At 41.1% G+C, this 17,208-nt stretch overlaps 3 protein-coding genes across 10 annotated transcripts in view; all 3 read right to left on the bottom strand.

The window, feature by feature from the left end:
* tmod (tropomodulin) overlaps window positions 1-2,854 on the bottom strand; it is a 47,962-nt gene extending 45,108 nt beyond the window's left edge. For 6 of the 8 annotated variants that reach the window (XR_010887863.1, XR_010887869.1, XM_067347230.1 and 3 more), the window contains exon 1: window positions 2,462-2,854. Coding sequence is in view for 5 of the 8 variants with exons in the window: in XM_067347230.1 (XP_067203331.1) it covers window positions 2,462-2,605 (144 nt within the window). In the remaining 3 variants the exon portion in view is untranslated. The remainder of the gene's footprint in view (window positions 1-2,461) is intronic. The other 2 variants (XR_001101085.2, XM_012370503.2) reach the window with 1 other exon arrangement.
* Window positions 2,855-3,508: 654 nt separating this feature from the next.
* On the bottom strand, window positions 3,509-5,561 carry LOC105674285 (methylthioribose-1-phosphate isomerase). Its single transcript, XM_012370483.2, has 5 exons — window positions 5,394-5,561; window positions 4,830-5,068; window positions 4,542-4,750; window positions 4,260-4,468; window positions 3,509-4,155 (listed from the first exon to the last, which is right to left on the bottom strand). Exons 1-5 carry the CDS (start codon window positions 5,529-5,531, stop codon window positions 3,886-3,888), a joined length of 1,065 nt encoding a protein of 354 aa, XP_012225906.2. The 5' UTR covers window positions 5,532-5,561; the 3' UTR covers window positions 3,509-3,885.
* Window positions 5,562-7,670: 2,109 nt separating this feature from the next.
* The window catches only part of LOC105669001 (protein tramtrack, beta isoform), a 60,320-nt gene continuing 50,782 nt past the window's right edge, over window positions 7,671-17,208 (bottom strand). Inside the window, exon 5 of the mRNA XM_067347226.1 lies at window positions 7,671-15,381. Coding sequence (XP_067203327.1) covers window positions 15,128-15,381 — 254 coding nt within the window. The 3' untranslated portion in view covers window positions 7,671-15,127. The remainder of the gene's footprint in view (window positions 15,382-17,208) is intronic.

The following is a 17,208-nucleotide window of genomic DNA, read 5'->3' as shown; positions in this document are numbered from 1 at the left end:
GCAGGCTCTCTTTTACACCGACGTACTTTTAAAATAGCGCTGAGGTCGGGACGTGACTTCGACGATCGTTCGTTTCGCGAACGACGATCATCGGAGAATCATAGTGGATCGTTCGCGGAAAACTATTGCTAGATCGCCTTGGTCTGGAAACTCAGTTTGGAAATATGCACAGAACGCAAGATTTTCCATTGAGTGTCGTGTAGATTAGATTAAATACCGAAATATCTAACCCACACAGCATGCATGTCCGTTCAGAGGACATCCCGAAGATATCGTATCTCTCAAAGATATCTTCGGAATGTCTTCTGGACATTCTTTCGAATATGTGTGCTGTTTTAAATATCCCGATAGTAAAAATTATTCAAGAATCGTTATAGAATATTTAGTGCAAGTTATTCTTTAGCGTATGTACGGTTTATATCGTTCATTTGCCGGTTCTTAGCTCCCATTTCCAAATTTGATATTATAAATCATGCAAACGCAACACAGTTGGCAGGACACGATACTAATTCAAAATTAGCTGCGCGGATTAAATTTCTTCGGCCGTGTTGCGACAGGATGTTCGAAAAGCGAGTATCTTCATCAAGCGGCGGAGGAAACAGATCGCCGCTTTCACGAAAGCAGATCGCCGGTGAAATTTATGCTGTCACGTGCCGTCCGCGACAAAGTGGACTGCAATTTAGCCCGCTCCGCTTTAACGAAGCGCCGGTTCTCGTTTAAATGTAGAATCGCGGTAACAGCTTTGTGGCCGCTAATTGCGTTACAAGCGGAAAGCGATCGTGGAGTTTACGGCGCGATCGCGCTCGTTCGATGATTCTGTGGAGTTTTTTTCGCCGAACTCTCTTGCCGAGCAATCCCTTTTATTTAAAAACCGCTTCACGGATAAAACTCCCGATTGTCGTTCATATATTTTCTCCCTTTATTTACTTAGAAAATTCCGACCTGCTTAACGCTCATATTTTACACTTAACGAGTCCTTTCGTTAATTCGGCGGAACACCGTTGAAGTGACATTCAGATTTAAGCCAAGAATTTTGCAATTTTGCATCGGCACGCAGACAGCTCTTGAATGCTTGCATTTGTTTGTGATTTATTTTTCAACGATAGCAGTAATCGGCTTTTTTTCTTATAAGTTGATTTTTATCAGAATTATAAAAAAGCTATTCCTTTTTGTTAGTATTATAAAATCTACTTGCTGTATAAAATCTTGTTTGATTAAATAAATCAAGATGTTTATTTGCAGAAGTCCGCTAATACAAACAACTTCTATTCAATTGATGTCAACTTTTTATGAGCTTTCATAAGGTTCAAAGTTTTTTCGCACAACTAATTTAAAGACTCCCGCTTGCTCGAAGCGGAAACATTTTTAACGTCGATTTGGCAGAGAAGTTACGAAATCGCGTAACACCCGTGGAACAGGAAAATGCAAATCACTCTCGCGTATGATCGTTCATCGGAAGTCCCGATCGCGAATGGTCGGTCGTCAGCCGCTCATTTGCCGAATTTACGTGCCGCATGTCGTTTCTGCGTTCGAAAAGAGTTCGTTGCCAGTTCTAAAATCGTCGTCCTGACAATGACGTAGGATCGCAGCCGTTTGTTTCACGAGGGCCGGCGATCGCGATGGCGGATCGTCTCTTTCGATGCTTCGACGAGCGGAAAATACACGCCGAATGCGTGATCGTGGAAAAATCGCAAAGCGAAGCCGATTCTCGAGCTTTGCGTAACGCGTGGTTAAGCGAGTATATCACTGATTCATGCCACCGTGTAGGTGATAAATAAACAATAGTCGACCGAATGTTTGGCAAATAGTATTACGTATACAGCAAGTCTTACGCACTTGCTCGATGAATTTTGCGTCTGCAACTGCATCGCGTTTCGGTGGATACATGAATAATAAACACCGACGGAATAGTTTACTGACTCGCGACCTATCTGAGACAATTCCTAATACGTGGAAATCAAACATCGGTTATATCCAGAGCACCGAAATAAAACGCAATTAATATGAAAGAAACGAATATTGCAGCCGTCCCTCACATCTTAATTTATTTATAAAAATAATTCCTCAAAAGTTCGCAAAAAAATTTGAGAAATTTTCAGCTTTGTTCAAGCTTGTTATTAAAACCTGAGATTTTTTTCTATCATTCTTAAAGCCTTAATGCTTCGTCTTAAAAAAATATACATGTTTTTTTTTAAATAAACATTGAACCGAATTAGAGATTGGACTTCCATTATGTGAAAAATCAGTAATTCTGTCCAATTTTATTAATTAATTTCTATATAGTTACTAGAGATAAATCCACATTTTTGAACGAGCTAACCTTATCTCTCATATCACTCTAAAATCTCTGAAATACGATTATTCAATATTAACGCCCACGCTATGGCGCCAATGGAATCTTACAATTCGTAGTCATAATAATCCTGTATATTGTGCATAGAATTATTAATCAACGACTTACTTCTTGAATTTTATAGCTGGTGCGGATGGTCTTGCGCCTGGTGGTGGTAATCTCATACGTCTCCTCGACGGTGGGCGCATCATCGTCGTCGTTGTTGACGACGCCGTCGTCATCGTTCTTTACCAGGGTATCCACCTCGTCCATTCTGACGTTCTCCGTGTCCACTTCTATGAAGGAATCCGAAAATGTTGCTTGCGGCCGGATCTCGCTCGGTCTCGCTGTGTAAGTGGCTGCGAAAGAGCGCGACGCACACCACGATTTGCGGGTCTAACCACTACGCGGACACCAGCCGTCCGATTTCGGCGCGCGGCGAAAAACTTTTACAGTGTAACAAAACTATTCCGGGCGTCCAAGTTCCGTACGAAGCGACGAGGCTGGCAGTACTAAAGCATCGCGGCCGCGGAAACCCGCAACGGACGAAAACCCGCGCGCGCTTTTCAACGGCGAAAATAGAATCTAACGTTCTCCCACGGGAATAGCGCGGTTCAAGAGTGAACGTATCAACATATCGATATCGATTTAGAGTCGATTTCACTCAAAGTCGATGTCGATATCGATAATATTTCGATAATATTGTAGATCACAGATTCATTAATATTGTAGATCACAGATATAGATGATTTTTAATACAATGCAATTTTGAGATTTATATGTTTCAAGAATTTTAGAATAAATAAATTTATATATCCTTCAAGAATGGACAGCATTCGTAAGAATTAAGCTGGAAAGGATTTAAACATCTTTAAAAATGCAGAGTGGTTAAAACTAAAAATCTAAATACTTGACAATTCAAAGGTTGAATTAAAAAAATTTATAATTTTGCACATATATATTAATTCGCAAGAAATTTAAACTATTTAGTGTTCAGCAACCGAGTGAGCTATATTATATTTGGCCTCTCTTCAGTTTTTGAATTTATTAGAACTTTTAAATATACACTAAAGCAAGTATAGTTAAAAGCTAAAGTTAGTTTAGAATCAAAATATTATAAACTTCACAATTTATAATATGTTAAACTTTAAATGTTGCAGTATGTAAACAATAAAATCTGTTTATTTAATATGTTTATTCAATCAGATACAAATTTCTGAAAATCTCTTAATGCAATAACGGTATAGCAATACATCATAGTATAACAATAGTGTAACAAAGTAATATTCTTAGAAATTTAAAAAATTGTAATACAAAATTATATAGTATTAGCAAATATTGAAATCGTGTTTTTAAAACGCTGTAACAGTTTTTTGATGTTAGCCTCTTTTTAATTTTAATTTAACCGATTAAGTACGGTCAATAATTGACTTCCCTGAGATCTTATATCATACAATCATTCTGTTTTTTAGAATAGCACCGTGCTTAAAATGTTAAATTAAATTTGAAAGTCTTTATACTTGTTGTATGAAACAATGACGCATCAATTCGCGTTACTCCTTCGCTTTTATTAAGTCTGCTGGTTTAAAGACACCAGTTTCTGTAATTATGGCAGTGATTAAACTTGCCGGTGTCACGTCAAATGCCGGATTCCAACATTTTATGCCGTCTGCTGCGACTCTCTGATCATTTATGTGAGTCATTTCTCGTTCAGGTCGCTCTTCAATGATTATGTGATCACCGCTCGATATGTGAAAGTCTATAGAGGTTCTTGGTGCAGCCACGTAGAAAGGAACATTATGGTGCTTGGCGAGGATTGCAATCTATAATTAATAAAGATAACAATGTGAATATTTTAGGCCATTATCATTGTCATTTATTACTCTGTCCGTAATAATCATAAATCAAGATATATCATGTTTATTACCTGATAAGTTCCAATTTTGTTGGCGGTATCGCCGTTTGCGGCAATTCTGTCCGCGCCCACGACAACTGCCGTGATCTGTTTTGTTTTTAATGCCGCTGCAACCATGTCATCGCATATTAGAGTTCCAGGTATTTTGTCATGCACTAATTCATAAGCGGTCAAACGAGCGCCTTGATTGTACGGTCTGGTTTCGGTGCAGAAAACCTTTTCTGGAAACAGATAACGATTGGGAAACACATCTTAATCACCCAAGATAACGTATTCAAAAACAAGCATATTTACCAAGCTTCCCCTTCTCGTAAAGAGATCTGATAATACCCAAAGCTGTGCCATATTCCGCAGTGGCAAGACTTCCAGTGTTGCAGTGTGTAAGGATCCTAATAAAACTGTCCTTAGGCACATTCAGTAGAATTTCACGCGCACCCCAATCTCCAATCGCTTTATTGTCTTCCACATCCTTTCGCAGCATTTCATCTATCTCATTTATGAATCTGTAACACAGTTGCAAAACAATATGAAACGCACTGTTTGGTTTTTTTTCTTCAAAAATATAGAGCTACAAGAATATACTTGTCTTTCATCTGGGATAGCGTGTATTGGGCATCCTTACTAAGATTATTTGCCAAGTTTATGAATTCGTTGGCTGCTGTCTTCATGTTAACAGCAGTAGGACGTGCTGATACCAGGTAATTCAATTTACCTTCAACATCTTGACGAAAAGCTGTCTTATGTTCGTATTCTGGATGATGAATGATCTCAGTTGCTAAACTAAGACAGCCCACAATTGCTATAGCTGGTGCACCACGTACCTACAAAACAAAATTATGTTAATCATAAAATGTAAGCAATAACATTTCAGCATGTGTACTTGTAACATGAGAGACTTTAGATAGATTCCAATGCTGTGCATTCTAAATCATATTTAGGCAATCTATAGAAACATAATATGTGTAAATATGAAATAATATGTGCTAATATGAATAAAATAATCCTTTTGCCACAAAAATAAATTACAACATTGGTATACAGTGACAGACCAAGTAAACATATTAAAAAGAAATGGCATTTTTGATACTAATATAACAGACATTATTGACACACTACAAAGCATCCTTGGCTTGATCACAGGCTTACCTGCATTTTATTAATCACCTTCCAACCGTCCTCTACGCCTTTGACTTGAACATAGCGGGTGATCACCGGTAACAGTGTCTGGTCCAGGATTTCCAGCTTGCCATCCGCCTTGTTCCATTTTATCGCCTGTAGTGTCATCACGGGCCGATGATCGAGAATGATTGCGTGAGCAACTGACAACAGCCTTGAATTTATTGAATAAACGAGTCGCAATGAGAGCCGGCTTTGACTGGCGCAAAGTGAAACAGATTGAAGCGGTCGGAAGCTGAATGCGAGTCTAGTAACGAGGTGCCATCTGGTGACGAAGGTTGCAATGTTTGCCTTCCCCTTCTCTTCTAGTCATCCCTTCCCCGTCCGTAGCATCGTCCGTCCGCACGCCAAGATGTATAACGTTATCTCCGAGCTGTTGCATAATATTACTGATAGGAACGAGAAACGATCGTCAGCTCAACAGCACATCTGTTTCGAAGGTCTAGTGCAGCGCGAAATAGCTGCGAAGCAATCGAACGTGGCCTGAGATCAGAATTATCCAGGAACGGTTTGAAATGTGATTAGATTTGAATTAAAATAACTATGTTGAACTTTCTTAATAAAATTGCAGAGTTAATAAATTGCTGTTAAGCAATCGTGTTCCATTTAGTCGAACTTGGTTCCATTGATAAGCAAATATTTTTCTATGTACGTTTATAGATCTGATTTGATTTTTTTCTTTTTCATCGAAGACTATTATATACTCGAATTTTTTAACAAGAATGCATTTCAGCAATATAAGTTTCAATAGTTACATATCTATGTTTCAAACATTAAAAATAGTGCGTTAATTTTTATTTAGATCACATTTTTCTCTTGAAAATTCGAGTATATTTAATCAATACTTATTGGCCAAAAAATACGAATAAATTTATAAAATTAGTGAAAGCAACGAAAGAGAAATTTCAATCTTTTTAAATTGTTGAAGACGAGAGAATAATCTCACATGTTACAACAATTTAATATTGTCACCATTTCAGATAATTCAGTCAAACGGTTCTTAAACAGCAATTTGAGAGTCAAATTGTCGCGCAGAGCATTCGCAATATATTTTCACTATTATTTTCGTGAAAAATTGCAAATTTGCGTGTAACGCATGTAGAACGGCGCCGTTTTCGTGGCATATCCGATGGTCCACGTTTTACTTTCGAGTCACGTACGCCTTAACGCCTGGAGAAGAGATAGCGAAGATGCAAGCTCGCGCGAATGTTCGATGTAAGGTGGTCTGCGAAGATGCACATGTACAAGGGATGCGCATGTGTTTTACCACGGTGAAACGAAACGCGTTCAAACTTTTCAGAGAAATCGTTCTGACATAATTCTATCTACCACCACGCGATGGAATTTCAAATACCAAGTAACGCACTGTGGTACAGTCTCGTCATATCGAGAAACGTAGCATAGTTTAGACTCGGTTTTTCTAAACAATAGCAGTAAAATGTCAGTTCTATCCATACTCAAATATTTGTTTAAAAGTTATCAACACAGATATAATTAAATTACGATCTTTCTATGTTATTCTACAATAACGATTAGATTAACGAAAGACAGAAGAAGATAAAGAAAGCAATTTGGAAACATTTAAATTCCTTTTTGCTGTTCTTATCTTTTTTGACTTTAGAAAATGAGTTCTTATCAGCTCTTATCAATTAGGGAGGATTGTCTCGAGATTTTCTTGTAGTTTGAAGGAAAAGACACAATCACAATACAATTCTTCCAACAATCTTACTATACTTGTATCAGCTGCATTTTGTACGTTTTATCTGTTAGCATATTTCTTTGAACAACTAGAGCGATAATGCAAATAGCGGCATTAAATACGCCTGGAATATTTGCGAGAGATAATAATTATGTTCGTATCCATCACCGATAACGTTATCGCACGATAGTGTAAAAACTATTATGCATATCTCGTATAAAGCTGACCTCACGTTTCGCTGCAACGTATCGAGATAACATAACCAGACGAATTAATTAGGCAAGTTTCGCCTTTAGGAATTTAATTCGCATTTACCTTGCATATAGACCGGATCTAAACTTTCGGTAAGTTAATGGCGGCGAATTTGCTTTGCGTCTCAGGTCTGAATTACCGTTAAGTTAACGTGGCGAGGGCGAGACAAATGACATTAATCAGCGCGAGTCGCGCGTCCGGGAGCGGAGAGTATTTCGCGAAGTTGTGGAATATTCAGACCTTCGGACCGGAAGTAACGGCGTGAAGAAGGGAATGGATAATGAGCACTCAAGAAGTACACAAATTCATATTCACTTTAATTAAATATATCTATGTACATATAGATACATCATTATATATAGTACATTTACCATATGATAACTGTACAACGGTAGCACTTTCAATACTGTTCACAAAAATACATCGCATATAACGAGCAATGAGTTTATACGCAAGGTTGGCTCACGCAACTTGCGACCAGATAGAGCGTCAATTAATTAATTAATTATTACCTTTCGCGTCTCGCACCTGCGCGATTCGCGGTACTTTTATATACAAAAGATTCGTGCTCGGGTCGCACGTCGGGCCAAAAAAAGGAACGGTGCTACGAGAAGAGAATTATTTATTTATCTGTTTATTATTATTGTTATTGTTTAGTAACTTATATACTTCGCTTAAAGAACATTATCGACACTGCGCCGCTGAATGCAGAGGGAACAGCCCGAAGGACCGTTTCGTTTAAGTACCATCAAACAGACATGAGACTGATAGATTGATATCGATATTTATATAGTTACATCGAGTGTGTGCAATAACTGGCATTCGATCCTAATCGTCGTGACGAGAATATGCGTTGACCACATGGGTTCCAAAGTTTACCAAGCTAGTCGCACGAGTCGCATTTCATTTAATTTACACACGCAATGGGTAAGATAATACTTTTAATAGCTTTTAATAGTTGAACTTGAAAAAAATAGGACTTCAACATCTTAGGATTACAGGAACTAAAAAGGCTCAACAGAGTAGGATATTACATTTATTTGTAAAACAGTATTTTTTTCATGAATCTTTTCTCTCGAATCAATGACGAAAGCTAAGCTCATGGAATACATTTGTCGATAAATAAGATCTACGTTTAAAGCATCTTCCGAAAATGATCACTTTATCGTTGGTGTATTCAACTTAGTATACTTTGGAATCTCATCTCGGGTGATCGATAGAACTCGCTGCGCGCATTCTTTATTTCGAACATCTTATCACATTTTAATTCGATCTTCCTCGCATACAATTCACTTCAGTTATGTAGAAGTTGACTATTTACAAGAGTATTTTCGCAGAAAAAACAACTTAAGGAACATTTGGTATCGTGGGCGATAATTCGGTCGAATATCGGTGGCCAGGTGCGAGAAATCGTTCTTTCGGCGTTTAGGAACTGTAGCGTTTATTGCAAGTAGTCGTTGAGAGGAAACGGGCCTTTGCAACGATGGCCGTTGCCGATTACAGACGTGAGCGTAAGACTCGGACTCGTAGAATCTCTTTGTGCAATGCAAAAGTAAAGGCGATTTGTGATCTCGCAAAAGACTTTGCCAGCCCTGACGACTCGAGAGTCCGCGCGGAGATAGAAATGTCGATAAGTGCTAAAGCCGTCGGTTGCACCGACAATGTGCGTCGATTAATCCTAGCTTAACAATTGTCTCTGATCTCTAATTGTATCTATGATATAGAAAGAGAGGGACGATTGAAGGAATCAAAAGTTAACACTAGTATAAAGTTAACGTCGGTGCAACCGGGCCAAGGACTCGCACGTCTCCCCAGAGAGATTTAAAACCAGGCATGCCTTCCAAGTGTCCTGGTGAGAAAACCTTTGTCTCCAGACCGGAGGATTCCGCAATTCACCGTTCAAAGTTGCAGGAGGCGACCCGCAGTTTCCATAGTTGCGAAATTTCTGAATCGAGAAATCAAAGATCTTTCTCTCTCTCTCTTCTCTTTTGGACGCTCGAATCTCTGTCTAACTAAAAGAAATCGGTGCGTAAACACGGAAGACAGAAAGCAACTCGCCGCAGTTCAACATCGACTGCTGCTGCTGCTGCTGCTGCTGTTGCTGCTGCTGCCGCCGCTGCTGCTGCTGCATCGGAAGGAAGCGAGAAGCTATGCCGGAGACGCATCCGGCTGCAACTGTCGCTGCATATTTGATGAAGCCAATATTTGCCTCGCAACACCTCGCACAGCGGATTGATCGACCGAAAAGTCGTAGCAGCCTGAGCAAATTAAATGGCTCGTGCTCGAAGTCTCGATTTCCGCGACACCGGACCACCAGCACAAAGATGCGTGCACAGAATGTTTCACAAAGAGTGTGTATCGATTGCTATCCTCGTGCGAGACTCCTCAGGACAGCTAAAAATTGGAAATTGTCTGAAGTACTTCGACAATTCGAGAAAACAACAATTTTTAATTTTAAAAATTGGAAAACCGTAAACACGTGAAGTCCAATTGAGAGATTATTTAGTAATAAAATCCGATTATACTCGTATAAAACGTATATTTAAAATAGAAATGACGAAAGACAGAAATTTTCTCCGCAACGAATCTGAGGTGTTTCGCGGAGAAAAAATCCCCATCGGTACACACTTTTTGAGACATGCGCCCCGTACGTAGTTTATGTATATATAACTACCTATGTATACGTGTATTATGTAGCATAATTATGTATGTATGCTTATGCATATGTATATATCTAGCTCCATTTTGGTTGTGTGGAGGATTCCGATGGGATCGACGTACACACGGTGTATCTGCGCTGATCGAGGAAACGTCACAATTCCATTTGGACGTATCACCGAGATGACACCACTCCAGTCTCGCGACCGCGGTTCCCCTATTTACAATAGCACGGAGGAGTGGGGAGGGGCGTGTGTCCCTTTTCATCCGCGCCCCGTCGCGTCGCGACGAGGCGAGCGAAGCGGGCGATCCCGTCTCGAACAGTTCAGACCCGATAATTTCGTCGGACACGGAACTTTTTAAATCGAGCGCGAACCGTCGAAGCCGCGATTGAAAAAGTGTACGTTCCGCGGACAAAGTCGCATTTACACTTTTGGAGGCGCGACATCATTATGAGACCTCAAAAGAACAAGTTTCAGTTAAGTTAATCAAGTTCGTGCGCATTTTTTTTTCAAGTTCATTGAAAATAAAATTCGATATGCATAACGCAAAAGGGCGAAATTTAATGAACAATTGCCGCTTACAAATTTTTCAGCGGCCTCTAGTTTTTATATTATAAATTTAATATTTAAAATTGAGTATTTTATCTTGCGATTATAACTAGATTGCTTTTTATATTGTTATTTGTGAGGAGTAAGGTTTGAAAATGAGGCCCCAGCCGGCGCCTAATGCGCCTTACGGCAAATGCGACCGTGACCGCGGATATCCGCGGATTTCGTTATCGTGCGGAACCGTTCGCTGCTGCGTCCGGCGAGGAAAGCGCGTTTCAAATCACGCGAAACTTGATTCAACCTTCAAACAGCCGCGTGGGGTCGATGACAATGACGGCAACGATGAGTCAGTTTCAGAGCCTAATCGGTTCTCTAAAAACACGTTTCAACGTGTCCGTTTTTATCGCTCTGGATGATCGTCCTTTGAAACTCGGAAATATTATTTTCTCGAAAGATAAAGATAAAACGAAGATAAAAAGAAGAGCGATAAAAACATTCCAAGTCTTATCGCTAAACCACTATGATTACTAAACATGTGTCCGACAAGGAGACACACGAATCCCCACGCGACTGCTGAAGTTTAATCAGACGGCTCGATTCACCCCTACGCGCGCTTACGTATTCGCCAAAAAATCCCGAAGCAAACATTTCGTTACGCGCGCAATCACGTTATTATATAAAAAAAAAATTGGCAAATAGAATCGATTCCCGGCCATTTTTCCGATATTTACACTTAATTTTACAACAAAGATCGGAGACTGGAGTGATTTGTCGCGGCGATGTACATTGTTCACGATCAGAATTACGACGATAAAGTTAAAAAGGATCGCCGACGCTGCCTGCGCGATCCATCCGGACTCGCATTCGCAAATATTAGTTTTTACACGCAACACGTAAATTGACATGGACGGACTGGCTGACAGGGCTAGGTCTAATGTACAATAAACTGATGAAAAACTTAGTCATTAAAGTATCGAACAAAGTTTCGACAAGATAACATAAAATATCTGCTGTATTTGTGTGTGTGCGCGCGTATGTGTGTGTGTGTGTGTGTGTGAGAGATACTCAAATTTGACCCTTGTCATGTAATCTTCAACATTCACGCCAACGATCGCTATTTCACGAGGCTGATGGCGTGACTCTCTCCGCAAAATGTTCGAATCTCGCACTTAACGATCCTCTCAATCGACCATCAATTCGAATGAATACTGTTTTCATTTACCGAGAGATATCGGGCCAGTCCGTCCCTGTAAATGATAATTATTAGCCTTAGAGTATACCGTCTCTAATATATCACATAACTTCTCCATTGTGACTTGGCTTGCTATGAGTAAAACTTAGGAACCACACGGTCAAAAACCCTCATCTCAGCGTGAGGTTTGCTTAGGTACTTTACGAGCCTCGACAGCGATTACAACCGTTCATTACACGAAGAGTATTGGTCCAAAGAGAAATGTTCGGGTAAATATCTGACGGGATCCGAGACGCCATTTCGTTGCGGATGGCGATCTACACAGCGATAGGACTTCTTTTTCTTTTCAAACAGCATTATTCCCAAAAGGATTCGCGCGCGACTCGCGAAGAGCGCGTCGCAAACTTTTGTGCTTAATTTATCTTCCGCATTGACCCACATGCTCCCTTTCGCTCCGTAAAGCGTGAGAAATCACGGGATCCGAAACCGTCGAGTTACGAAGCGTCCGAAGGCGACAAACTGATTTGAAAAAACGGCGAGTAACAAAGTCACTCGGGGACTCGTGTGGATTCAAATATTCGAAGGAGCATAAATCGAAGAAGAAAATCGGTTATTTTAAGTTTCCCGTGTGTTTGGGCATCGTATTGCAATATTTCGAGGCGCCTTCGATTTATTCCTGTTCCGTATTGGCGCGCCTGATCTGATAGCGCGCCTCCAATAGAGAGGAGAATAAATCAGGCAGCGCCTCGTGGAAGCTCGGAGCACTCGGTATCATCTTCGATCGAGGTCGCTCTCTTATCAATGTACCAACGCGTATAATACATTTGGGTGCTGTCCGTTTCGTAGTCGCGTAACAGATAAAGTAATGGATTTCTCAAACAACTCGGTACTTACTCACTTCGCCGGAAACTGAATGGGTCGATAACCGGCGGCCGCCGTCAGTCCTCCAACATCCTCCGTCGCGAGACGCGCGAACTTTCCGCAGGACACTCGTGTCCTACATGGCGGTTGACCACACCGCCCAAGTATATATATATACGAAATCGTTGAATACGTGCGTAATACTGCTACGGACGTACGAAACGTCTGTCGCGCATTTCCATCCGTTGCCGTCCTCGATCTACGAAAACGCGCAGGCTCGCAACTTAAAACGTATTAATAAAATAATTAATTGGATCTTTATTTGCTGAATATTTAGATACTAGTATATTATATTTGACACTAAAACTCATTAGATTTAAGAGAAAGGCAAAGAAAATTAGAAATGCGCGTATCTCGAAAACTTCCGTCGAATTAAAATACTAAAATCATGAATAATTTTGGATTATGTAGATGTAATGAAATAATGAAGAATAAAGTGAAATTTGGCAATATTCAGCTTCGTACACCGAGGACTGGCGGTGTAATTTACTCACATCTTTCTCTCTCTTTCTTCCTCTCATTCTCGTTCACTCTCACACATAGACCGTTTGCGTCTGTAACGCGAATTAACTGAGAGAAATGATGGTTGATAGTCGCGCGTGGCGAAATAATATTAAGATTAATAGGATATTCTCTTTGTTAACAATGATAACAATGGTCGCTATCACGATAATTCATAGTAACCTTTGAGAAAAAATTTTTTTTTTTTTTTTTTTCGGTGTTCGAAAATCACAGCGCGCGTTTCAGCCTTCCATTGCATAATTAATTAGACCGTTCATTTAGAAGCGCGGGCTTTCGCGTGCCACCTCGCGTTCTGTCGTGCATCTTCGTTTCCGCTTCTCAGCTCCTTCTCATCCTCATCGAATCATCGACAAACGTAGAGAGACGGCTCGATCGAAATCAGTTAACGAAATCAGAACGAATTCAATGACGATGTGACGTGCGCGCGCAATATGTTGCGCAACGTCTTCGGGAGCGGACCGCCAGAAATGCATTCTATATGCGATTTTGATAAATGTAGAATGCATTCGTTTGTGTGTGTTGATCGTTATCAAGCGCGTGTTTCCGTCAATTCGTCACGATGACACTACGAATCATTTTCAATTTTTCAAATCTACCGCAATTCATCGAAAGGCATCTATCTTCCTGTCGTAATCGTTATTTGTGCTGATTGCGGTGTTGTTGCGAAGCAGTTCTGAAACGCGAAAACATTGCTTTGCTCCGCAGAATTGCTTCGCAACGGCAACTATGTGACGAACGCGCGGACGTAAAAAGAAAAGAAAAGAAATGTACCGGCGCTCAACGCTATGTTGCGAAGTAACATATGAAATAACGGCTTAAATAATAACTTACAAAATAGGAGATCAAATAAATACTGCGCGGAAAAGCCTTCTTACGGGAGTAAATAAATATGGATATTAAAAAGTAACAAGTTTTCGTGTAAAATTTAGAAAAATACGTCGCAAATACAGTTCGATACGCAATATTCTCAGACACAATATTGAAAGATCTGGTTTCTCGCGGTCCGCCCAGACGAGAGGGAACCAAACAAGACGCTCTTTTGCTCATCGTCTTCGCGAAAACTATTCGAAGCATTACTATCGATCGATTGTCCTCGCAAAATTCTGACTTCACGCCAGCTATACGCCGCTCGACCGTCAGCGCGTGAGCACGTCGTCGATAGATCCCATTGCCCTATTTATTTGCCCGCCCGCCGCGTCGCCCTTCCGCCGCTACGCGAGATGTAACGGAAGTTTCGAGGGCGCGGTGATCGATAACCGTCCTTCTTCCTCGTCTCTCCTCGCCCCCGCTTTTAGCGTTACGACAGCTCGTCCGTAGACGCGACAAACGGATTAACTGACGGATAATTATCGCTAATGAGGCCATTGGTCGAACGGATTCGCCCCGCGAATCGATACCATCGCGCGCCGATCGCTGGTCCGGTTTTCGCCGGTACTCGCCGGTGGAGGGGGGGAGGGAAGTTCTTCTTTTTCCCGACACTCTTCCGCTCCCCCCCGGAAAAACGATGCATTATCCTAGGATCTTGGAAAGTTCTAAACCCTTAGACTCTAGAATCCGTCAATCGGACGATAATTTCGAGCCTGTCGAATCTCGGAATTACTTTTTCGTAGTCTCTGACTCTCTGGAATACTCGACACTATTCGCAGATTGCAGACATCTACAAATGTCCAGGTCGTCGCATTAATCCCAGGACGATCGCGCGCGAAGCATTTCGCCGCCTGTACAAGCCTGCTGTGGCGCTCCCCCTCTCGAAGACGCTTCACCACGTGGGCGGTCCTCGACACCCTGGCGACTCGAGGGACAGTCAGGGCAGCCCGAAGCCGAAGAAGGGCGCGACCGGGCGCTCGTGGAACAGGCGCGGCAGCGGAAGCGGCAGCGGCCGCTTCCTCCGCGGGGCAATCACCGTCCTCTACAAGGACCCCTTCCCGGCGAACAGTACCTCCCTGTGCTTGGTGCGTATGTGCGAGCGCAGAGTGTCGATCCTGCTGTAGGTGGCCGGGCAATAAGGGCACAGCGAGCGCTGCGCCGTGTGTATGTGGAAGTGGTGCCAACGATTGGTCACCTGCTTCCCGCAGGCGCGGCATCTCCACAACGCCGGGCTGTTAAGCGACACGGCGAACATCTCGTGATAAGAGAGGCCGACTGGCACGCTCGACATCGAACCTGCAAAACCCAACAGCGTCTACATGCCCTTTTGTGCGATTGTGTTCGGCGAACGCGCGCGAACGCTTTAGATCTCCTGGCAGACCTTTCGGATCCAAAGATTCCACGAGCCTGGAATCCACGAATCTTCGCGATTAAAGCTAAAATCCTCGGCTCGCCGAATCTCTGAATTTTTCAAACATCCAAAGCTTGGTTCCTGAACTCCTTTGAATCGTCGGATTGTACGATCATCTCGATCTTTCGATTTCAGGACCCCGAGCCTTCGGATTCTGAAATTTCCGATTTGCGAGATCGATCTTGAAATCCTTCGGTGCGGTGGGTAAATTGTATAGGTATATTTCGTTTGGTGCGGTGTTCGAGTGTCAGTGTCCTTGAACAATCTAGTGTTTGCAGACTGGTGACTCTCACGACGTTATACAATGTCAAATTGTCACGTGATCTCGATGGGCGAAAAACGATTGTGCAAAGAATAATGAGAAAACATAAACAACCAAAGCGACAGGCAGGATATCGAGATGGTTTCGCGAGCAAGATAAGAATAATAATTTAAATTTTCGTTTCAACATAAATTAACTTTTCCAAGCGCATAAAAACTCAACAGACGTAAACGTTATTTTTCGAAAAATCGTTCAGACGCACAAAAAATGAGAAGAGACGTCACAAGGCATTCAATGAACCGAATCGTGTGTCCAATCATCTGTGAATGCATCCACACACACGGTCATCATTCACCTACACTTTCACAGTTTTCAGAAGCATAGATATTCCACAAGCGTTCCGAGATATATATATATATATACTCACGTTCTTGATGCCGCTATGGAAGCACGAAGAATATGTTGAGGGGTAAAAATAGTGCGCGCCTCTACGCCTTGAGACGCCCGAGTATTTCAAGATATTTAGATCTTTGAACTCGAGAATATATGCATCCTCGGATTTATGAATCGTGTGTTAAAGCTCGCGAAATCGCCGATTCTCTTGAAAACTTTTCTTAAAAGCTTTCAAAACCTTCAAGAGATACGCTCAAGCTTTAAAGGTATACGTAATGCAGGAAACAAGGAGGGAAAATACTTTTCTAACCGAATATTTGCTCATGTTATTTCGGGATTATCTAGGACGAAGCCCGTCGTCTTCGATAATCCGTGCTGGAAGATGCAGGAAGTTCGCACGTTTCTCTTAGATTCTTATCGTCGGCGAGAGAAATTTATGTACTTCACGCGCATCACGTACAGAGTGATCGAAAAATCACAATTTACACTACGTGAATTTTATGCAAACATTGTAACTGTTGATATCTTCGACGTTAAAAATTTGGGAAAAAGACAGTACAAAATTTTATCGATTTTTAGAAGCAGTAGTCATAAAAATAATTTCCATATAAATATTGACATAAATTCTATACGAGCCTCAGAGCCACGTTAAGTCACATGAACATAATTTTTCAGAAGAAGAATCTAAAGAGAGATTTCCGCTTTTATGCGCTCGGTAAAATACTCGTAATGTCTTGCAGATTTTTTTGCAGATATAATATCAAACTTTGATATGTTTCAGAAAATGAAGTTGTAAGATTTAATATTGTTTACCTGGTCACATTGTAACTTAACTTTATACAGTCAACATGTCTATTGAAAACATTTGCCATTGGGCAAAAATTGGAGTCTTGTGATAATAATAACTCAATTTTTTCGAAAAAAAATGTGACCTGACATAGTCCGAGGCGCTTATATAAAAGATATAACTTTTCCAAAGTTATTAACTTTTACATCGTCGAGCGGGAAATTTAAACGAGACAATCCTTTCTAATCTAAACTTAAGAGAAATGTCAAA

Source organism: Linepithema humile, chromosome 1, assembly GCF_040581485.1.
Source record: "Linepithema humile isolate Giens D197 chromosome 1, Lhum_UNIL_v1.0, whole genome shotgun sequence".
Taxonomy (NCBI): Eukaryota; Metazoa; Arthropoda; class Insecta; order Hymenoptera; family Formicidae; genus Linepithema; species Linepithema humile.
The sequence above is the reverse complement of the archived record's forward strand: the minus strand, read 5'-3'. Positions and strand labels throughout refer to the sequence as shown.